The 23,127-nt window shown below is 30.8% G+C and overlaps 2 protein-coding genes across 3 annotated transcripts; both read left to right on the top strand.

Moving 5' to 3' along the window:
- Positions 1 to 313: 313 nt before the first annotated feature.
- Positions 314 to 11,806, top strand: LOC110651007 (SH2 domain-containing protein A). 2 transcript variants are annotated; one of them, XM_058145570.1, is made up of 12 exons: positions 314 to 629; positions 1,230 to 1,421; positions 1,566 to 1,772; positions 1,856 to 1,945; positions 2,910 to 2,987; positions 3,088 to 3,255; positions 4,445 to 4,765; positions 6,722 to 7,005; positions 7,595 to 7,757; positions 8,134 to 8,483; positions 11,389 to 11,466; positions 11,587 to 11,806. In XM_058145570.1, exons 1-12 carry the CDS (start codon positions 480 to 482, stop codon positions 11,603 to 11,605), a joined length of 2,100 nt encoding a protein of 699 aa, XP_058001553.1. In that variant the 5' UTR covers positions 314 to 479; the 3' UTR covers positions 11,606 to 11,806. The 2 variants fall into 2 exon arrangements, with proteins under 2 accessions (XP_058001553.1, XP_058001554.1); XM_058145571.1 differs by having other exon boundaries at positions 316 to 629; positions 3,088 to 3,252.
- A 4,807-nt stretch (positions 11,807 to 16,613) lies between these two features.
- On the top strand, positions 16,614 to 22,009 carry LOC110646978 (solanesyl diphosphate synthase 1, chloroplastic). The gene is made up of 6 exons (XM_021800605.2): positions 16,614 to 17,223; positions 17,660 to 17,781; positions 19,363 to 19,490; positions 19,575 to 19,678; positions 20,936 to 21,063; positions 21,238 to 22,009. Exons 1-6 carry the CDS (start codon positions 16,992 to 16,994, stop codon positions 21,784 to 21,786), a joined length of 1,263 nt encoding a protein of 420 aa, XP_021656297.2. The 5' UTR covers positions 16,614 to 16,991; the 3' UTR covers positions 21,787 to 22,009.
- The last annotated feature ends 1,118 nt before the right edge of the window (positions 22,010 to 23,127 follow it).

The raw sequence follows: 23,127 nt of genomic DNA on the forward strand, positions 1-23,127 counted from the left end.
AGATTAACTGGATGTCTACAAGATGTTCATTTTATTGAAACTCAATAAACACACAACAAAAATTGCATAATAAGCAAACTCGCAAATTATAAATTAAAAAAAAAAATCCAAGAGAACTCGGGAAAAGGCAATAGGTCCAATGAGCTTCATCTAATTTCCTGATGGCTGATGTGGATTGGGTTTGTAACTTTCATCACCTGTACTGCGAAGCACCTGATTTCTGCCTTTATTTTTTTTCTTCTCTTTCATTAGCAACGCGCTAAGAGCTGAACATATCACCGAACCAACCGTTAATTCACAACAGCCGTCACGTCACGTCACTCGCTAAAGAAAACTTTGTCGGGAGTCTTCTTTTAGAGAGAGAAAGCTGGAGAAGAGCTGGAGAAACTAGAGAGAGAGAGAGAGAGAGAATAAAAAAAAATTTAGTTTTTTTGTTATTGGATTTGTTTCTTTGTGATCAAGAATCCCAAATAGGAACTATGGGTGGTAATGCGATAAGCACTAAAGATTACACTTTGCTTAAGGATTTTAGAATGGAGATTGAATTAAAAGGAGGGAATTTCTCTTTCTCTTTCTGGGTTTACATCATTGACTCCACTACTGCATTTCCTGCTACAATCATTAGTCAGGTTCAAAAACTGCCCTGCCCTCCCCTTTTACTCTTCTTTCGTTATTTATTTATATGCTTTTATTTGTTTTTCTGCATTTGGGAATTGAACTGAATTTTGAACTTGGAGCATTATCCCTATGCAAATTTTTGTGCTTTTGATGGATCATCAATGTGATTTTTGCTTGTCAAGTTGTGGCAGGGTTGTTCTTGTTCGACTTTTTAATGGTAGGTGAACTTTGTGTTTCTCTTAGATATGGGGATAAAGTTTGCATTGATAGGCAAAATTTACACAATAACCAAATGAAATTTCCAAGTTTATTTGAGCTGCTGGCTTGAATTGTGATTATTTGCAGGTCCTATTGCGTGTGGTTGTGTGTGTGTGTGTGTGTTAATTTTTTTTATAGACGTGTAACTTTATTGGTTAAATATCACAGAAGCTACTTGCATGGCCATTTACTCATTTTCGTATCATTTAGGACTTTTAAGTTGAGGGAAACGGCAATTTTTATTGTTTGCTAGGTGTTCCAAGGGACTTGGAGAAGGTTTCATTTATTTATTTATTTTTTTAATTCAGTGGCACTGTAGCAGGAGCCATCCTTATACTGTCTTTGGTTTGCAGGTTTATTCAGATATCACCAGCAGTGCTCCTTTTATTGCTCTAGATGAAAATAAGTCAATGACGCTTTTACCATTGTCTCTCCTATGCAAGGAAGCTCCTGATCCTACTAGTTCTACTTTATTGACAGAAACTTCACATGCATCAATGAAGAATGAGTTTCCTCTGGAAAATTGGGTTCATGTTGGATGTGGGGCAAGTTTTTGAATCTTGTAACTCTTGCAATTAGTCTTTTTGGAAATTCATTGACATAGAAGTTGCTGCTTTGTGCCTCTATTACTTAATTGGTCATTGTTTTTAATTTTGTAGTGTGGCTGATGAATTTTTTTTTAAACTCAGGTTTTTACTGATGTATTTCGACTTCACATTAATGGGGAAATTGTAGGAGAATGTTCTCTCTCTTCTTCATTCAACAAATACTCTATTTCAAATGGCTTCAGGAAGATAACCTTAGCCGGTGCTAGTGGAGATGATGGTTTGCAGGGTTATGTCTACAATGCAGAAGTCTTGACTTTAAGTTTGTCTATTAAGGATCACTATTTTAAGGTCCATAGTAGTTTAACTTCTTGAATTTCTATATTGTGTTTATTTGATTGTATATTTACCTAGATGTATACATCCAATGCCAGGACCCGCCTTTACAATTATCCATTGATGACTCATCTACATCTGATATTGAAGAAGGAATTGATGGGATTTGGAGTATTGTTGGTGGCAAGGTCAGTTATTAGAGAGTTTTACAATTTTGCATTTTTAAAAGAGTCATGTCACAAATATTGATTTTTACACTTTGAGGTGATACTTTTGGATTATGCTCATGTAATCTAATACGGATGAACCTAATGCCAATTTGGCTGATTTCCAGTCTTTGTTTAACTTGAATAGAATTACAGGATAGTTACTGAACATCTTTTGGAATTAGCTGCCGAGGGGGAAAATGGCTGAAATTTCATAATGGTGTTTCGCATGATAATGTTAATTTGGCATTTTCTCACATTAATAAATCACAGTAGTAATTGCCATAAAAGTCAATAGGTTTGCTTTTCAATCAGAAGTCATATGGGTACCAGCATTGCTATTCATGAGGATTGCTGCTATATAATTGCAATCAGGCTTTTTTTTTTTTTTTTTTTTTTTTTACATAATTAATCACCTCTGTATTCATTTATTCTAATCTTTTTCATGTATATTTGTTTGGAGAAAACTATATAAGTGCTAATATTAGATTTCAGGTTTCCCAAACATAGAATTTGTTTATCATGTGAAATTTTTTGTTAGGGTTTGATTCATTTATCATCCTAGGAGAGGTTTCTGTGTATTTCCTATTGATGATGAAACTTAGATCATACATGGCAATGTAAGTACACTCTTCATCTTACTGCACTGATAACTGTGTTGTCATGGATTTAACGTGATCTTGCAGTTGTGGTTGTGTGCAACAGAAGTGTGGTTGTCATGGCCGTTACATAATGGTCACAGGTTGTTGCTAGTTTTCAAATGAAAATGGAAAAAGAAAACAGAAACCTGCTTTTTGCAAGTAAACATGCTATTAGGTTTCCTGTTGCCCCTGCCAATGCTCTTATCATCATATATTTGTGCTTCTGTCGTAAAATGTCTTCTTACATGATTGTATATGAATTGTATTTCTTACTAAAGGTCTCATAGACATTTGTTGTTTTTCAGGCTTCTTGTCGCAGGATTTTTTCTTTAGATGTTGTTTTATCAAATGCAATTAGCCAGGCTATAGACAAGGAAGTGGAGGTATGATCCCTGGATTTTCCACAGAAAAATTCTCATGTTTTTACTTATTAGCTTTGGCTGGTTTTCTGTACTTACACTCGCACATTATTTGCTTTAATAGGTTGTTGCTTCACTTTTATATTCTGACAACGGCTTACCTGTTGAGAAGACATCTGATGATGAAGCTCCCCTTTTAATAAGCTATGATGGGATTGAATTTGCTGCTTCTGATAGACCAAGTAAATTATTGCATGGTCGTGCCTCCTTTAAGCTCAAAATATCTCAGGTGGTTGTAGACTTGAAAAGTGGCTTCTGGTTACTTACCTAGATAGTGTTAGGAGTTAAACATATGTTTTTGTTTTTTTTCGCATGGGCTTATTCCCCTACCCCACTCTCCATCCCTCCTCCTTGCTTTCTGTTTTCTGGAAAGGATGTTCTTAGATAAAACTGGCAATACGCAATTTTTATTTTCTATCTGGTTTAGAAATGTTTACAACATCCTATCATGATGATGGTATAAATGCAAGCTAACTTGTGGTTGGCAGGTGGTTCTTTTCCTTGCATCATTTCCAGGATTTGATACATAAATATGCATACAGTTGGTTATGCTATGCCCTAGACAACCTACTAATATGCTTGCATGCTGGCATATTTGTAAAACTTGTGTATTTTCGTGATTTTGATAAGCAACCTATTGAGGCATAGTTGCTCTAGATGGCCAATATGATTGTCACCATAGTGCTTGAATGATAATGCAGTTGGTTCCTAGGTTTGGATTTACTTATTTGGGTGATTTTATGAGTTGGAGACACATGTTTGTTGGAAACTTTGCCATTTTCTTGTCTAGGCTGTTATTATTTTCTTTGCGTTCTATATTGTTCCTTAAAGGTCATCCAAAACAATCAGTCCAGTGTAATGTTTGGCTTCATGTTTGTTTTCTTGGAGGCAATACTATTAGAAATTTAGATGCCAAGAGAAAGATTACACTTGTGGGGCGTTTGGTATAAGTTTAACAAGGGATAATTATTACCCTTGTAATTTTAACCTCTTATTGATCTTGTTTGGATGCTAACAAGAGGTAGATTAATTTTTAAACTAGTTAATGTTTATCCCCCTCCTTGGAGGTTAAATTTTAACCTTAGGGGGTTATGTTAACAAGGCTTAACATATGCTAATAGGACATTTTTTAAATTTTTTTCTACCAAACACCATTAATTATTTATCCCCTCTTGTCAAACACTATTAACTGTTATACCATTAATTATTTTTTTACCTTTTAATAATTGGTCCTTTAAAATTTACAAGAGGATCACTTAATGGTCAATTTTTTAACCTTTTACCAAACGCTTCCTTTGGAATGATATTTGATTTTACTTATTATATAAAGATTGAAATTTTGTGTTTATTGAGGAATTTGACTATGTGTTGCCAATACTTCTAACATTTTCCAGTGGCTTCTCTTTCTTTCTTAATTTCAGCTCTCATCCAAGTGCGATAATAGGCTATTCTGTATTAAATTTGAAATGCCTGAATTTGGGGGGTACCATTTCCTTCGGACATTTTCTCGTCCAATTCGTTGCATCTCTCGGAGTCGTAACCCTCGACCATCCTCTCTTACATGGAAAAGACCAACCTCTGCCAGTTATTCTCTCAATGGGTCAACAGAATTTAAGCACAATTCTGTCCATGAAATAAAACCTAGTCCATCATCAAAGCGGGTCAAATTGGGTCAGGAAAATACATTTGCAGTGGAACGACAGGATGAGGAATGCAATTCTCATGCTTGGACTGCTAATCAGGTGTTTATTGAGTTTAGTTTCTTTCATTTTACTATTACATGGTCCTCATCATTGTGACTAAAGTAATTTCAAAATTTAACAACTATAGTAAGGCTAAATATCCATGCGGTTGGTATCTTTTTATAATGCATAGTGAATGTGATTACCTTGCCAAAGTATCTTACACTGATTAGTACTGCAACTTTGATAGGCATACTCATGTTACCTCCATGAACCTTTTTGATCTATTTTTTCCTGGTATTGTAATATGAGAACAAATTACCTTGTTTTTCACACACACACACACACACATAGTTCCAAATTTAAACAATGCAAATGTTTGCATGAGTTTTTATAAATTATAACTTAGATGCATTTTCAAATTCAGTTTGGGAGTTTAATTCTATTTTTGGTTTTGTTGACTGATGGATCCTTTTCCTTGTGCAAATATTCAGATCTCATATTCAAAACTCTAGGACATCCTATCAAAATGGTAAACCTTGTGATATATGTGGTTATCACTACTTAATTAAGTTGCATTAACTAAAATACGGTGAAATGGTATCATCTAGGTAGTTGCATTGCAAAAATAAATAAATAAATAAAATAAAATAAATAAACAAAGGGGTTTACTTATTGTAGCAATAAGACATAAGAATTAAGTTCTTTTGGTGAAATTAATTATGTGCACGAGTTGCGTATATGTACTTGTGTAAACTGCCCCAGATCTGCATTTAAGTGCAAGCTCTCTCTGATACAGGCATAACCATGTCTTATCTTACCATCTTTTCCTTGTCATGGAAAAGATTATGATGTGGGGACTGCCAGCAGGGCTTTTGAAGTCTATGATTGTTACTTGGGCCAAACTTCTCAAGTAACTTTTCCCCCCTTTATTCTTATTGTTAATAAGTTATTAATTATTACATAAATAAAAAATGAAACAGAATTATGATCGGTTAAGATATTTGGATATTAGTCCATCAATTTTCTTCCTCAAGGTCACATATGCTCTTCTCTAATTATATCAATCCTCTTTCGAGTATTCACCATCTCTTTTCAAGTATGCAAACTGATGCTTCATGTGCCCTGTGTAAAGCATCTCTTTCATCAGGCATTTTATAAGATAAAAACAGTTAATCAAGCGTCTTTTTTATTTGATTTGAACATTATATTAGTGGATGCATGTGTTCATTACAGAAGTTGTATGCTTCTGTAAAGTTGCCACAAATTTCATTGTAATGTCTTTCCAATTTCGATATGAACTCCTTATCAAAGGCTTAACTACTGATAAGTTTTTAGAGCATGTACTGAGCTATCTCATGTGTGCCTCACTGCCTCCTTATAAAATAGCAAAATAGTTTTGTATTGAGTTTTTGTGTAAGAAGATATGTTTCATAATATTCTCAAGCATAGTCTTTGAATCATGCCATCTGGTTTAATTATTTATTTATGAATATCTATTATCTAATGGTTCCACTTGTCTGGTTCTTTGAACATTATAGCATACATGGATACATATTACAAGCACTTGTGTGTTTTTCTTCATACTATGAGAATTTTTTTTTTTTTTTTGTGTGTGCATGTGTGTGTTTTTTTTTTTTTTTTTTTTTTTTTTTTTGGAAAGGGGGAGGATGGGGGCGTTAATTTTTTTTTCCTTGGCTGCTTTGGGATTTTAGTCTGATACCTAATTTGTTGATAGGGCTTGCAGTTGATATGGCTGATATTAACAATCATACTGCCTCCATTAGGTCAGAGAGGGAAACTGGACTATTACATCTTCCAGGACAATGAAAATATTTTGCTTCTGTTTGGAATATTCTTCCCTATTCTTTTTCTGTGTTTGAACAGCTTAGCAAAATTTATGCTCTCATTTGTTCAAAACTTTAATTTTGGTAGTCAGAGATTTTTTCCACCTACTTTGATTCCTGTTATTGTTGCTTTCATGTGAACCTTACTGCTTCATTATTTTCAATTTAGGTTGAAAATGCACTAAGGTCAAAGTTTGAGGGTAGTTCAGAAAACCCTGAAGAAATAGGCAACTCAACATTTGATTCAGAGAGTAACGAGGAAAGAGATTCAGATTTCAAGGTTGTGTCAAGCAGTGGCTATTCAATTTCGGACTTGACTGTCTTTAAATACTGCTTGGGAGGCTTGACTGATAGAGCTCTTCTGCTAAAGGAGGTTGCAACCTCTGCCTCTGAAGAAGATCTTTTGAGATTTGCAAATGAGGTTTCTCTATACTCGGGGTGTTCCCACCACAGGTAATCCACAATTGCTTGACTTGTTTGGAATATTTAATTGATTGTATGGTTATTGAATTTTGAGTATGCTTGTTGAAAGGCATTTGGAATGATGATTCATTGTTGTGTTTATGATGCCAGTGGTTCTACTGTCATGACTCATAGTAGCTACATATTTTGGTGTCTGATTCATTTATTGCCTGATTCTAGCGTGCGTGTACTTTCTTTTATTCTTTATTTGCAAAGTACAGTTTCAAGATTGTGCTAGTTTTTACCTTATATCATACATGCACTAGACTGCAGGCAAGATTGACATTGTTTGTCTGAGGTCTTTTTGATATGTTGCCATAATCTTCTCAGTTGGAGTGAACTTATGCTAAATTAATATATGGAAGTTAATGCTATTCTTAGTGTTCTTTGCTTCCTTGTCTCTGCTCTCTAACAGTTAGAAAAGAAACCAACAATCTACTTTCCATTTGAAGCTCAAGGCTTGTAATTGGACCAACCAGGTGGTCAAATCTGCGCGCCTGTCAATACACCTCTGTCATAATTTATGTGTTACTTTAATTTCCTTATTTTTTTAGTAAAGATATCTTTTTTTGTCTTCCAGGCATCAAATAATGATTGCCAAGAGATTGATAATGGAAGGAACCAAAGTTTGGAATTCAATTGCACAAAACAACCGTGCTGTTCATTGGGACAATGTGGTTTTTGAGATTGAAGAGCAATTCATGAAGATTGCTTGCTGCAGTAGCAGATCGCTCATGGAACAGGTTTCTTTTATTAACTTCTTCTTCACCTATTAATGTGTACACACTCAAACATGCTGCTTCTCTCTGCTCTTGCTGATAGTTGGCTTGGGATCCTCAGTTTTTGGCATAATGAACATCTTCCTGCATACTTGTATAGATAGTTGCCTTTAGGCCATGTTAAGGGAAGTCACTGTTTTGTGGGACTTGGGAAACTAATATGACTATAGCCAGTTTTTCATTTTCCTCCTTATTTTTAACTTGATTAATTAATTTTTCAATGGCTAATCTTCAATGATGGGCTTTGGTGTGTGAAGCACATCATTTATCATCTTTAAGTAAGAATATTGAAATAACTTTGAAAGATGTTACCTATTTTCTTTGTCATTAATTGTTTCAGGACTTTGAGCTTTTGAGAAGAATTGCTGGATGTCAAGAGTATATTGCCCAAGAAAACTTTGAAAAGATGTGGTGTTGGTTATACCCTGTTGCTTTTACCCTGTCAAGAGATCGGATAAACACAATGTGGAATTTTACGTCGCCTAAGTGGATGGAAGGATTTATCACAAAGGAAGAAGCAGAATTATCACTTCAAGGTCCTAGAGGCCTTCAAGAGCCTGGAACTTTTATATTGCGGTTTCCAACTTCAAGGAGCTGGCCTCACCCTGATGCAGGTAGCTTAATTGTGACCTATGTTGGCAGCGATTACACTGTTCACCACAGGCTGCTTTGCCTTGATTATACCTACAGGTGTGTGCTTCCTTTTGTATTTCCTCTCTTTTTTGTTCTTTTAGGTGTTAAGTTAATCAATGGTGGGTGGATACTAACAATCAGCTTCTGATTAACATGAAAATCTAAGTAATGGTGATTTTCTTAGGGCAGTGCGGATGAAATAAAGAAAATTAGGAGAAAGTGATAATATGCTCTACTCTTGATCTCATTTTTAACTTTTGGGTGGTTCTTATCTGCAAAATATAGGATCCTGACCCTTTTTCAACAGGAATTTTGGTTTGTTAATCTAAGCTTTTTATTAAAAGCGGGAAAAACACTTTATTTAATTTATTCTAAGGGTGGTACATTGTTGGGTCTAGCAAGAGAAATTGAGTGAGAATCTTGAGTAGGGAAAGCAATGATTCACAAACACATACACATACACATGTTTGAATGTATACTTCATAGCTTCCTACCTCTTTCATAAAGTTAAGTGCTAATGATAATCCATTTGGATTTTTTCTTTTACTAGATCTCCATTGTCTAGGGAACAAATGCTCTAATCTCGATTCTCAAATTTTTATTTCCAATCCCAAAGCCAAACCAAAATCTCACCTTTCTTTTTTTTTTAAAAAAAAAAATAGTTCCTATTTTGTCTTTCATGGAACTGAATACTTTATTTTCAATTTAGCCCTTAAGTTTTAAAATAAGATCAATGACAAATGCTAAATTTCCATTAATTTTAAATCCATTGCATTTTTACTTAATGGCTAGAACCTAATCCGAAAACATTGTAAAGCTAACTACATAATCCATAGAATTTGAAAAACCTTGGCTAATGTGTGATTTCAAGATGATGTTAATGCTGTACATTTATCAGAAACAAGCCTCCCCAGTTTGAGAAAAGAAGGGAGAAGAGTACTAAACTATAAATTTGAACCAATTCCACTCATAACAACAACAACAATAAGCCTTAATCCCAAACTAGTTGGGGTCGGCTATATGGATCATTTTTCATCATTTAGCTCTGCTAGACAAATTCCACTCATAACAAAATTGAAGATCACATGCTAATTAATGTGCTAATAAAATAGTTGCTATTTTGGCCTTTATCAAGACACTTTTCCAGAGTTTTTTTTTTTCTTTTTTTAACTTTTTATGTATTCCATTTTTGGGAAAGAGTTGTTAACACCATTAAAGTGTGACAAAACTACATTAGGATATCCATGTGGTTTTATATTATGGAGATGAACTGTGGAAGTTATTTTCTTTTGATGAGGTTAATGAAAAGAGTCAAAAGACATAAAAGATGACTTAGCGTTATCGATCTAGGGAAGTTGTATGAATATTGGGATCAGTTCTATGGTAATAGTTTGAGAGGAAATCCATTTTCGTTTATAGTCAACAAAATAATTTGATGTAAACTCAAAAGTTGGAGTTAGGATTATTGTAGAGTCCCAAGGTTTTGTTTTAAACAAAACTCAAAGAAAATATAAATGCTATAACATATTACCCTCAAACTTAAAGCATGATAGCTATAGCTGAAATGGAGAAGGGCCTGTCGCAGTATGTGATCTTAAATTCCACATCAGGCTTTATGAAAATAAGTGCTAAAAACATGTAAATGAATGAGCAAAACTTAATTGAAAACGGTAAGATGAATGTGTGGAAACAAAAAAATGAATCAAATCATTAAAAAGTGCATTGATAGGATGATAAAGGTGGCACCATTGACCATACGAGGGAGAGTATGTTGGATGTGCAATATAGACCTAAGAGTACATTGGTGCAGAAAGGGAAGTTTGTCCAAAGTTTAAGATAGAACAACTAAAGCCAGCATAGATTGAAATGGCAACAAAAGATTTATTATTGCTTTAGAAAAATTTTGCTCTAATTAGAGACAAATGGAGGAAAGAATCTCTGTAATGAATGCAATAATTCTGGCTTTGAAACTCTAGTTGTATTCTGGTTTTATCACTTACATGCTAGTTCCTAACTAGTATCGCATAATAACTGTAAGGTTGATGTTGTTTATAAATTGTATTGAGTAGAATATTACTCCAGGGAAAAAAAAAATTATTCCTAGTTAGAATAGCTTTTAAACTTTTCGGACCAAGTGCACAACACCGTATCAAAAGTTTAAACTGTTAGCGAAGGCGCAACTCTAACTTTTTATAGCATAATAGGCCAAGCGCCATAGGTAGAAGGAATGTAAGCAGGATGCTAGCTCACCGAGCCAACAACCCCCTAGCGCCATAGGCCGAAGGGATTTAGGCAGGATGTTGGCTCACTGAGCCAACAATCTCTCAGGATTTGAACTCATGACTTTGGCTTTGATACAAATTGTAGGATCGAGTGCTTACTACTGTGCCAAAAGCTTAAACTGTTAGCAGAAGTGTAACTCCAACTCTTTATAACGTAGTAGCCCAAGCCCCATGAGTCGAAGGATCTAGGTAGATTGCTGACCCATCTGGCCAACGAAACTCATAGCTAGAATTAAATAGCCTATTTTAAAAAAAGCAGGTAAGTTCAAATAGTGAAAATCCTGCAATATTATTTCCGGTTACAATAAAAAGGATAGGGTAATATTACTTCCCAATTACAGTGTAAGATATTTATTGAAATGATAAAAAGGACGTCACTTGATGTAGAAAGTGGTGGATGGTTTGGTAGAACAATAAAGAGTGATAGAACAATAAAGAGTGAAGTTAGGACAGTTGGGGAGTTGTTTTTTTTCTTTCTTTTTCCATTTTTTTTTTATATATATTAAAGTATGTTATTACTACTTTATCCTCGATAAATTGATACTTGCAAATTCTTCCTAGTTTCAGACCGAAAATGTTAAAAGGAAAGCATTTTTTTTTTTTTTGTGATGGTAATATAACCTATGTATCAATTGCTTGTTATTTGCTGAAGTCATTGGTTGCTTCTACTGTCAATGTAGTTGTCAGGAAGGCTCGACGAATGTGAAATCGCTACAAGAAATGCTATTGGCGGAGCCTGAGCTCTCTCGATTGGGAAGGCAAGATATTTAATCCTTTATTTGTTCTTCTTGTTTGAAGCCATATATAATGCTTGTAATTTCCCAATTTGAAGGCACTATTCTCTGCTCATTCACTGGTTTCATCTCTTGAAAATGCAGGACGATAAGAAGTAAATAGCTTTGCTGGGATGTGGCAATGGTAGCATATCTTACTATTTTGGTTTCCATCCTCTCAGAGAAGGATGGTGTTTTGGTGTTTCTTTATCATGTATATGTGCAATTTTTCTGTTGCATCAATTATTCATTAATCAGCAGGTTATAATGTTAAGCATAGTTTGTTTCAAGGAAAAATAATTTGTTTATAATTTTTTTTAGGAAATATTTCCCAAGAAAATATTTATTTTTTTCTAATTTTTCTAGCCGTCTTTGAATTCTAAGAAATTAAATATTTAATTTAATAGTTATTAAATTTATTTTCATATAAAGTTGAACTTATATTTCATTATATATATGTAAAAAATTTATTAACTTTTTTCAGAAAAATACTAAAAATGATCTCATTAAAATAAAATTAAAAATAAAAAAATATAACCTATATTATGTGCCACATTGAATGCCTAAGGAAATTAACATATGTAAATTAATTAATTAATTAAGCATTAAAAAAATTTAGGGTTAAATTAAATATCCAATTAAAGTCCATGGTGCATTTGGATAGAACAAAATATTAAGAATTCTTTTCTAAACAAAAACTCAATATTATAAAGAGTTTATTAAAAAATAATTTAATTTTATTAAATAAAATATATGTATTTTATATAAAACTAAGTTCCAGACGAATCAGATCCCTTCAAAAGGGAGTCCAATAAAAATAAGAATTCATAAAATCTACTGTTATAAAATTTTAATTTAAAAAAATAAAAATATGAAAAAGTTATTTTATTAAATAAAATGAATCTTATTTTAACAAAAGGACACGAATAAAATTTGAGAATTAAATTGTCACCTAAACTTGGAATAGAAGCTAATGTATGAGTTTTGCTAAATTGAAATAGTAAGATAGGAAACACTTTTCCTGTTCTTAATAATAATAATAATAATAATAATAATAAAACAATTTTGCTGCAAATTTATTTATTTATTTATTCATTTGGCTAAACCTTTATTGGGCTCTTTCAAATCATAGTAATCCTACAGGTCAAAAGTGTCAACCAATTACATCTTTTTGTCCTCCTTACTATTGACACGCATAATGAACAAAAGATTAAAAAATTAAAAAAATGATATATATTAAAAATTAAATAAAATTTATGAAGTTTTAAAAATGGGAGTTTTTAAATAAGTTTGTTATGAAATCTCTTCTTTTAATAAATGAAAAATTTTATGAAGAAAATAATAATCTTAAGATTACTTTAATTGACAGTTTTAAGTCCATTTCATAATACATTATAATCTTAAGAGTAATTTATAAATAAAATATTTTTTAATTGATTACTGTATATATATATATATAAATTATAAAGATTCAAAAACTTTTAATATAAATTGTTAATTTTTAAAATAATAAAGCCTATAATATATATTTTAAAAATATCAAAATAATATTACTTATTAATATGATCCATTTTTTTATGAATAAATTAAATCTATAAAATAATAAATAATATTATAAATGTAATGTTGAATTCTAATTTGAATTTAGATAATGCAAAAATCAACGTATTTAAATAATACATTAGGTCGAAACACATCCCCTTATCTCATAACTTTGAATAAAAATATAAGAAAATACATAAAAATTTTCTTATTTAATTTGTATTATCAAATTAACTTTTTAAAAAGTAGGTCATTCTATTTCTCTTGTATAAGAAAAATAACTTATATAAAAGAGACTTAATAATTAAGTTATATTTTTCTAATTAAATTATATTTTAAATTATATTATAAATATTATTATCTTTTATAACTTTCTAAAAAATTAATTTATATTCCAAATACATTTATATTATGCTTCTTAATAAGTGAATGCCTTGAAAATTTAGTTCTCACTGCAACATTTTCAACCAAATGAGGCCTACCTAATAACTCACTCACAAATAGCCAGTGCTGCCAACTAATGGATGATTTCTCATTGGTGAACCTTCAATAATAAATTCAATGACTTAAATCATCATTATCAAAGAAGATGATGATGCAAATAATTAGGATTTTGAATCTTCAATTGAATATTCCTTTTTTTTTCTATTTATACCATCTTTACATGATTTTTTTTTTTAGAACAGCTTTACATGATTTGATGAATAGGACATGTGTCATTTTTTTTTTGGACATAATAATTCTGACTGAGTGTATATATTTAGGTGATTTAGATTTTTTTTTTAGAATTAATATATGAAAAATATGTATATTACAAAAAAAATTTCAATTTAATTTTTGAGTATTTAAAACTGTTCATTTCGTCTCTATTTTTATCTGTTATATTTAAATTTTTATTTAACTAAAATTTGTTTATTACATTTAAAAAATTAAGGAGTATTAACTTTTTTTTTATAATTTTATTCTTTATATCTATTAAATATTATAATAAATATTTATATAATTTTTTTACATGAGATAAAAAGTAATTTAGCCAATTCTTAATATGCTTTTATAAAAATAAGATTATCTAATTATTTTATTAATTACTATGTAAAATCTAAATGCAACAAATAAAATAAATAAAAGTAGTAAGTATCTAAAAATTAAGTAGTATAAAATTTAGTCAATTATTTTTTTTTATGTCAAAATAAGAGAAAAAAGTAGCCAAATTCAAGCAAGACAAAAAAAAAATTAATTTTTATTGACAAAAAGATACGATAATTAAATTTATAATGAGTAAATTTATATAAAAGCTTATTTCAAAAAATTATATAAAAGCTTCATTTATTGTAAGGTTTCTTGGAGAAATTCTTTTATATATATATATATATATATTATGCTAAATACTTAATTAATGCATTATCGATTCTTATGTTGACACAAGTCAGATTTGAGATCGATAATCTATATTATGCTTATATATCTTTAATAATCAAGTTGATTAATTTGATTATTTCTTACTATTTAATTTTCACATTTGTTCAGCAATATTAGCGGTAGTTGTTTCAGTAAATATTAATTGTTTTACTATTTATTAGCGGTTAGATATTAACTAGTAGTGGTTAACTGTTTATATAATAATTTAAAGAATAAGTATTCTATAAAAATAGAAAAATAATGATATCAAAAGATGAAATTAATCAAAATGCTTACTAACCTCTAAAAACTAAGATGACTAACTTTTCATATACCTCTCCTTCAACCTATAAATATTAGTATAAAAATTATGTCACCGAATAATATTAATAAGATAAATAACATTTTGATTATAGTCAAAACAGTAAATATTATTTTAAAAGCCGTTGTGGAACTAAATCAAATTAAATTAAATAATAAATTATTATAGTTAATCCAATAACTATTTTATTAAATATTTTTATTTTAGATCACTATATAAGTAATTAATCAACAACAATTAATATTTAACAGCTAACGGTCAATATTATCGAATATATCCTAAATATAGGGAGTTTAGACATTTTATAAATAATTATGAATGAGAAAACTATTATATTTTTTACTAAAATTATAAAATAATAATTATTTTCTTTTTGATTTTCCGTAAAAATAAAAAAAAAATAAAATGGGAAAGGATAATATATTTGGATTGTGAGGATATTATTAAAATACTTAAATTTTTATATATAAAAAAATGGAGTGTTTAACATGTACTTGAAATATGATGAAAGATGATAATTGATTGATTGCTATATTACAAAAAAGAAAAGCATAAGACTAAAATATTCGAATATTTAGTGATAAAAGGGCTAAAATTAGCTAATTTTTGAAAAATTGACATGTACGGTCACATTTATTTTTGTGGATAAATGCATATTTGATAATCTAAATTTTAAGGTTACACTTTTTTATATTAATACCTTTTCTACATCTTCATATTATTATTTTTTTATTAAAAATAATTTATTTTTATATATTTAAATATTATAATTTTAATATATATATATATATATTAATAAGATTATATTTAAAATTTATAATTTAATTTTTAATAAATAAATTTATATTATATAATGATAAATTAAAATAAAATATATATAAAAAAGAATCCTTCGAGAAAACTCAGCTCAACCCTAATTTTCTATTGGATCATCTCAATCCTAATTTTCTGTTGGACAGAGAGAGCGACAGTGATTCCCGCTTCCGGTCCGTCTATTGCCATTTCTAAAATTAGAAATAACCTCCACACAGAATAACCTCCACACAAAATAAGGATAAGACTTCGTTCGTGTGAGCACTATTTATTTTAAATTGAATGAATTAAATTAAATTATTTTAATTTTATAATTTAATTTAATATGTAAGATAATTTTATTAAATTTAATTTTATATTTTAAAAATTTTAATTATTTTTATTCTATTTAATTTTAAAGAGAAAAAAAATTAGTTAAATTAAATTAAATTATATAATTAATTTTTAAATTAATTTATTCTTATAGGAAATTTACTAATTATATATAATTATATATATATATATATACATATATATAAATTATTTAATTTTATTGATTAATAATTATTAATTTTAAATCTAAGTCAAAATCATATAAAATAACTTAAAAGTTAAATCTAAATTAAAAAATCATCAAAACTTAAAAACTAATCAATTCGAACCAAATCGAATCAAAATAGTATGATTTGATTCAATTTAATTTTTTATTTATTTTAGTTTAATTCAATTTATAAAATATAATAATTCAGTTAATTCAATTTTAATGATTCAATTCAATTCGATTCGATTTGAATCGAATGCTCAATCTTACATTCAGGAAGTCTTTCCAATTATAAAATACTTTTTTTGGTTAAAATGAAATACTTTAACAATGCTGAAGTATAATATTCTCATAGAAATAAAATTTTAATTATTTTTTAGATTAAAGAAAATAGATCTCATATATTATGAGAAATTATGAAAATAGTACTGAATAATCTCTTCAAAAAATTATTATTAAAATAATGTGGTTCCCATAATTCCATTTATTTAAAACTCCCAACCGCTATCGTCTTGGATTTGATTTGACCTTATGATCAGAGGCCGTTTCTTTGCCTCTTATAAACTTCCTTTTCTTACATAGAACACAAAACTCAAGTCTTTTTGTTCGAATCACACCGGTGGCCTCAAACTGATAAGAAGCACGCACGCAAGGTACGGTCTTATGTGGGCTTCTTGGATCCGCTCAATGGATAACTCCCACTTGTGTCGTTTGTGAAAAGAGAGACTTCTCAACTCATAAACCCATTCGATATCTTTTTTTCTTTTTGATTGTTTCGAGTTTTTAACTTCAACCCTGTTGTTTGTTTTCTCCGTTTCATTCTATTTTCTTGCTGGTTGTTTTGCTTATGGGATATTGAACGGGATTTGCTCTCTGGATTTTTGATTTTCGTATCTTTCTGGTTCTTGTTGAGAAATGATGTCAATGACATGCCACGGTCTCGATTTTGGAGGGACTGTGTTTGATTTGGCGGCTTGTGGGTGCTCCTCCAATGTTTCAATGGATAGGCGTTCAGTGAGGAATTATGCAAGGTCGGTTTCTAGGACTTGTAATAGGGACTATGCTGCCAGAAGATTGCTTTGCTACTGGAGAGATATTGCTCGGTGTCGTGTTTCTTCGACCAAGACCCCTAAGACTCTGCTTAATGGTAATTTTTTTTCTTTGCTAAATGCTTCTTTCTATGGAAGTGGCTGTATTTGCTTTAGCAAATTTTAGTTCACAATATCCAACAGCAACTGGTTTTATCCATTTAGTTTCTGTTCTTATTGGTGTTGGTTGTATTTGCTGTTGCCTGACATAACTTGAATTTGGTTCATTACATTTTTGCCGTTTTTCAACGGAATGACCATTATCAGTGGCTAGTTATTGGTAGCAGTTTCCCGTTTCTCTTAGTCTAGCGGAGTTGAAGTGGAGACTTCCAAGTTCTAGCCAACAATAGTAACTTGGTTGTGCAATTAAGTCCTTCATTTTTGTAAAGATTGTTTGGTTAGCATGCAGTGTCTGCTAAATTTTGTGTAACTGCAATGACTTAGCACTGAGATGTTTGAACTCTTAGCATTTGTTTATTTGTGCAATCAATACAGGAGTTACTCAAGGTCCTTCAACACTGTTGACTTTGAAGGAGTCAAGAGGCTCAATTAAATTGAAAAATGTGTTTGAAGTGGTTGCTGATGATCTCCAGACTCTTAACCAAAACCTCCGGTCGGTGAGTGCTCATTGTAAATAAATTGGGTGTTAAAGATACTTGGTGTTAGTATGCTCAAGAATGATTTGATATGATGCCTGCTATTTGTTTTTTTTTTTTTTTTTTTTTTTTTTTTTAATTTTAAATTTCTTATTTATACTTCATAATGGTACATAGTGCTTCAATGATATATGGTTCACTGATTAATATATCCTTCTTCATTCTTTCTTCATAATGGTACATAATGATATATGGTTCATTGCTGATAAAAAAATGCATATTGAACATTTTATAGGTGGTGATAGTGGTGGTACAGTGTAATACTGCACCGCGTTTTGAGAAAGAAAGAAGGGAGGGCAGCTGTGATATTGACCAGTAGCTATAATATTATGAAATTATGGTGCTGATGCATGTAATAGGAATTATCAGTGGCATTATTGTTATGGCAGTGAATATGGTAGTTGAGATGCTTTTGGTGTTTTTAACTCTTCTGGTGTCTTGGCTAAAATAATTTCCATATTATGGAGGATTTAGGACTTGTATGACTACAAGTACTATTTTTGCATATTATCGTCTCTCTTAGGAACCGGCATGGTTAATCCATGGAATGTCAACTAAGTGGAAGATGAGAATTTACTCAAACATGCATATCTGTCAGTATATGGTGTGATACATGTGCACGCTCCGAATGTGTAAGAGTTTTTCTTGGTAGTTTCATAAGCCACTGAAATCCTATGTCAGATTTTCTTGATATGTGCTCTCTATGCAAATCGTGAATGAGGAGCACTCAGTTGCAACCGAGAGGCCCATGTTTGCCTTTACCATTTGGTAATTAATCTGTTTTTATATCACTAGGGTTTAGGTACAGTAATTTTTGGTGATTACTTTCGGTTCTTGTGTGTGTATTTGCCTATTTGGAAAATAGAAGAAAACATAATGTCAATCTTGCTGTGCTCTAGTTTAACCCCTCTTTGCTCTTGTTGAACAATTCCAAATCATAACATGCTTACTATCTAAGTTCCTTACCTCAAATTTTTTGGGAACAAATTAAATCTCAGATTACAGAATTATTCCATCACATGGCTTGCTAATGTTCCCGTGATCATGAATCGTCTTATCCTACAGCGGGACTAAAGACCTATTTATTTTGATTTAATCTTTCATCTTTTGGTAATGGTACGGAGCTTTAGGCCTTGGAGGAGCATTGAGAAAACATAAGAAAGGCTTAGTACTAGTATAGCGGAGACTTTTTATGGACAATTTCAATAAGTTTGGATGATTTCGCTACGTTGAAGCTTCTTAGTGGCAAATTTATTTCTTGAGACCTGGAGTTGTCATTATTAGAACAGGGTTCTGGTTATAATTATTGCATAGAATTGTCAATTTGTTCTTTCTTGTTCTCCATACTGTTGTGTGTGACTGCATTCCTGACAATTTGGTGAACTGGGAAAACTTTGTTTCATTTGCTATTGCTTTAATCCATACAAATGAATTGGAAGCAAAATGTAACTACGAAAATAGCATTATCTATGATTAACTCGTAGTAGTTTGTAGTACTGTTTATATCCATTTCTAATATATCTGATTAAGATGCTCTGGCAGATTGTTGGTGCAGAAAACCCAGTTTTAATGTCTGCAGCTGATCAGATATTTGGTGCCGGTGGGAAGAGGATGCGACCAGCTTTGGTATTCCTAGTGTCAAGAGCCACTGCAGAAATAGTAGGGTTAAAGTAAGTTTTGTGGGGTATTCTTTCCCAAGTGCTCTGCATAATGTTAAATGAAATAAAAATTCATTCGTTCATTCTCCTTTTCAGGGAACTTACTATGAAACATAGGCGTTTAGCAGAGATCATTGAGATGATCCATACTGCAAGCTTAATACATGATGATGTACTAGATGAAAGCAACATGCGAAGAGGTAATACTTTGGGGTTTACATGAATGTGACTAGAAACATTCCATTGGTGCCGTGCTATAAAAATAGCCAAGCAATTTTAGAATTTCCAAGAAATGGACTAATGCTGTTTCAAGCACCAAATTCACTCAATAAGTTTACCATTTTTTAAGTTTGTGTCAGATGCTGAGGTCTGTGCTGCTGCATGCCGACGGATAATCAGTCTGTATGCAGTTATTGTAGGATGCTCTGTATGCAGATTTTCTATATGAAACCTTTGTTTGTGGAAGTTCTTAGTCTGATGAACACCACTGTAATCTGTCTAGTGATTTCATCTTTTATAACTCCTAAAAGATCACTTGCAGATTTTATATATTGCAGGATTAGTAAAGTTTCACTTAGAAACTGTTCCCCTTTGATATGAAAAGATTTATATTTAGACTTGCGGAGCTATATCCTATGGGTACCAGAAGTTCAATTTCGTATTTTTCCTGTTTACAGTTTCATCTTTCACATGGCCAACCAGAGCAAAGTTAAAAAAAAAAAAAAGAAAAAAGAGAGAGAGAGTTTTAGGAGGAAGCATATAGTTAGATCATTGTTGAACTTTCTGTTGTGACAGGACGTGAACTTCTGAAGGTATCCTTCAGCTGTTTGGATTAGGGAAATATTTGATCCTTTTCCCTACCAAATAACAGTGCATTTATAAAGTGTTCATTCAATATATGTTCATACAATACATTGTACTAAGATGTCTTCTATGGTTACTCTGATTTTTTTAATACTTTGTTCTCACTATGTTCTTCTATCCACAAGATATGAATTGCTTCTATCATCTAAGGGTCATCGTTGACAAAGTAAGGTATATTTTGATTTTAACAAAGTAATAATAGAAAACCCCTCTAACTTGCCATGTGAATGCTTATCTCTTCTTGGAGCTGATTAAGTTATCAATTGTGAAAATATACATTACTCTAGGAATTATAAGCTCTTAGAGAGTAAAACAAATGAACTAATTTGTAATGACTGCATTATAATGGGAACTATTATACACCATTTCATTTGGAGTAGCAATAGCATAAATGAGATGATAATGCCTTTGACAATACATGAAGTGCTGAAATGTCCTTCGACAATACATGAAGTGCTGAAATGTTTCTATCTCATTCAGGCTGCCTCTGGACTCACATTTTTGGCAGGCTTTATTCTTCATTTTTTTTTCTCGTTTCTTTATTTCATCCATTTGTGTTTCGTGACTTTGATTTTGCTCCTGCTGATTTGCAGGAAAAGAAACTATTCATAAGCTTTATGGCACAAGGGTGGCAGTACTAGCTGGGGACTTCATGTTTGCACAGTCTTCATGGTACCTAGCAAATCTTGAAAACATTGAAGTCATTAAGCTTATCAGTCAGGTAGGTCAGCAACTCCACTTGTATGTAGCCCAAGTATTTAGTTTTTCATACAAAAGGAGTATTCGGTAAATACCCTTACAATTTCACTTACTGGATTATAAGCAAGCTACAATTGGGCGAAATGTTGTTCTTTTCTAATGTAGTTAATTTACAAGTTCTCTGACTCCTTGGCAGGTTATTAAGGACTTCGCAAGTGGTGAAATAAAGCAGGCATCTAGTTTGTTCGACTGTGCTGTCGAACTCGAGGAGTATTTGATAAAGAGCTATTACAAAACTGCCTCTTTAATTGCTGCTAGTACCAAAGGAGCTGCTATTTTCAGTGGGGTGGAAAGCAGTGTTGCTGAACAAATGTATGAATATGGTAAGAATCTTGGTCTGTCCTTCCAAATTGTTGATGATATACTGGATTTTACACAGTCAGCGGAGCAGCTGGGGAAGCCAACTGGCAGCGACCTGGAAAAAGGGAACCTCACCGCACCTGTAATATTTGCACTGGAGAAAGAACCAAAGCTGAGAGAAATCATCGAGTCTGAATTCTGTGAGACTGATTCTCTCAATGAAGCCGTTGAGTTAGTTAAGAAGTGTGGGGGAATTGAAAGAGCACAAGAATTAGCAAAGGGGAAAGCTGATCTTGCAATCCAGAATCTTAATTGTCTTCCTCGGGGTGCATTTCGATCAGCTCTCGAGGAAATGGTGTTGTACAATCTCGAACGGATTGAATAGTAGATTTTTTTCCTTTTTTTTGTTGTGCAAGATACTGCTTGATGGGAAACAAATAAGAAGAAGCTAGATCAGAATACTGTATCAGTGCTGCAATCGTATTCTGCAGAATAGGTCAACTCCACAGAAGAGAAGCTGCTGGAGACTGGTTGTATATTAGTTGAAGCATAGAACTATGATTCTGATCATAATATTGTTTATTAAATTACAATAGTTTCACTGAAAATTGGCCCAAATAAAAATAACACTGCAATATTATATAGAAATTTAATAATATACTAAGAAAATTAATATAAGTACATCACTGTAACAAATGTTAGAATTAATAAAAATTAATATAAATATATTTTTATTCATACATTAAATTAATAACTTTTACAAATTGATTCAGATAATTGTTAGATTTTGTGAAAGTCAAACTATAACTGATAGATCGTCCAATCCGATCCAGTTTCATTCTTTTAGCTTGGAGATTAGAATCGTTGACTCAGAATCGGAGAATAGTTGACTCTATAAATATCCGATATATATAATTCAAATTGGAACTAAATTCAACGCAAATACTAATTATCAAATCTAAATTAGTATCAAATTTGATAATATATTTTCTCAAATTTGATAAGTATTTAATTAAGAATATTTAAAAGAAATTTAATTTATTAAAATAATTAAAAAATATTTAATTGATTGTTGTGATTATTAAAGTAAGGATAGTGTTGATATATTTAAAAATTATTAAGATAATATAATTTAGATAAAAAATTATTTTAAAATAAATAAATAAATTATATAACTTTTAACTTATTTTGAGTAATTTTTTTTAATTTATAAATAAATATTAATTTATTTATAACTTTCTACCTATAATAGTGTAGTTATATGATATAGATTTATTGCATTAAAATATTAAATTTTATAAAGAAATAATTAAAATTAAAAATTTAAAAATAAAATTCTAATTTCTTAAAAAAATTATAAAAAATTTGCAATTTTTTTTTGTTATGGGTTTAATTAACAGTTTTATTTTAAGTTTAAATTGGATCGCACAATAATTAATTGAAAGAAATGTCACCGAAAAAATTATTTATTTATTGTAAAACTATGTCACATCAGTATAACACTTAATATTTATTAATACTTAAGCATAAACAAGCATAACTTGTTTTTTTAAAAATTTGAAAGCTCAGTGCACTTTTTTTTTTTTTAGAAAATTGCATAATTCATATTGAAATTTGGTAAATATATATTGATATGAGATTTTAGCTATGTATTATAATTTAGTATAATTTTTAAATAAAAAAAATAAAAATTTCTTTAATTTACTGATAATGGTTGAAATTTGTG

The sequence above is a fragment of the Hevea brasiliensis genome, chromosome 4 (assembly GCF_030052815.1).
Source record: "Hevea brasiliensis isolate MT/VB/25A 57/8 chromosome 4, ASM3005281v1, whole genome shotgun sequence".
NCBI lineage: Eukaryota > Viridiplantae > Streptophyta > Magnoliopsida > Malpighiales > Euphorbiaceae > Hevea > Hevea brasiliensis.

Coding starts and splice junctions, on each gene's coding strand:
- LOC110651007 (XM_058145570.1), top strand. CDS start 480: ATGGGTGGTAATGCGATAAGCACTAAAGATTACACTTTGCTTAAGGAT. Junction 1,422..1,565: donor GGGTTCATGTTGGATGTGGG/GCAAGTTTTTGA, acceptor TTTTAAACTCAG/GTTTTTACTGATGTATTTCG. Junction 1,773..1,855: donor TTAAGGATCACTATTTTAAG/GTCCATAGTAGT, acceptor ATCCAATGCCAG/GACCCGCCTTTACAATTATC.
- LOC110646978 (XM_021800605.2), top strand. CDS start 16,992: ATGATGTCAATGACATGCCACGGTCTCGATTTTGGAGGGACTGTGTTT. Junction 17,224..17,659: donor CCCTAAGACTCTGCTTAATG/GTAATTTTTTTT, acceptor CAATCAATACAG/GAGTTACTCAAGGTCCTTCA. Junction 19,491..19,574: donor GCAGAAATAGTAGGGTTAAA/GTAAGTTTTGTG, acceptor TCTCCTTTTCAG/GGAACTTACTATGAAACATA.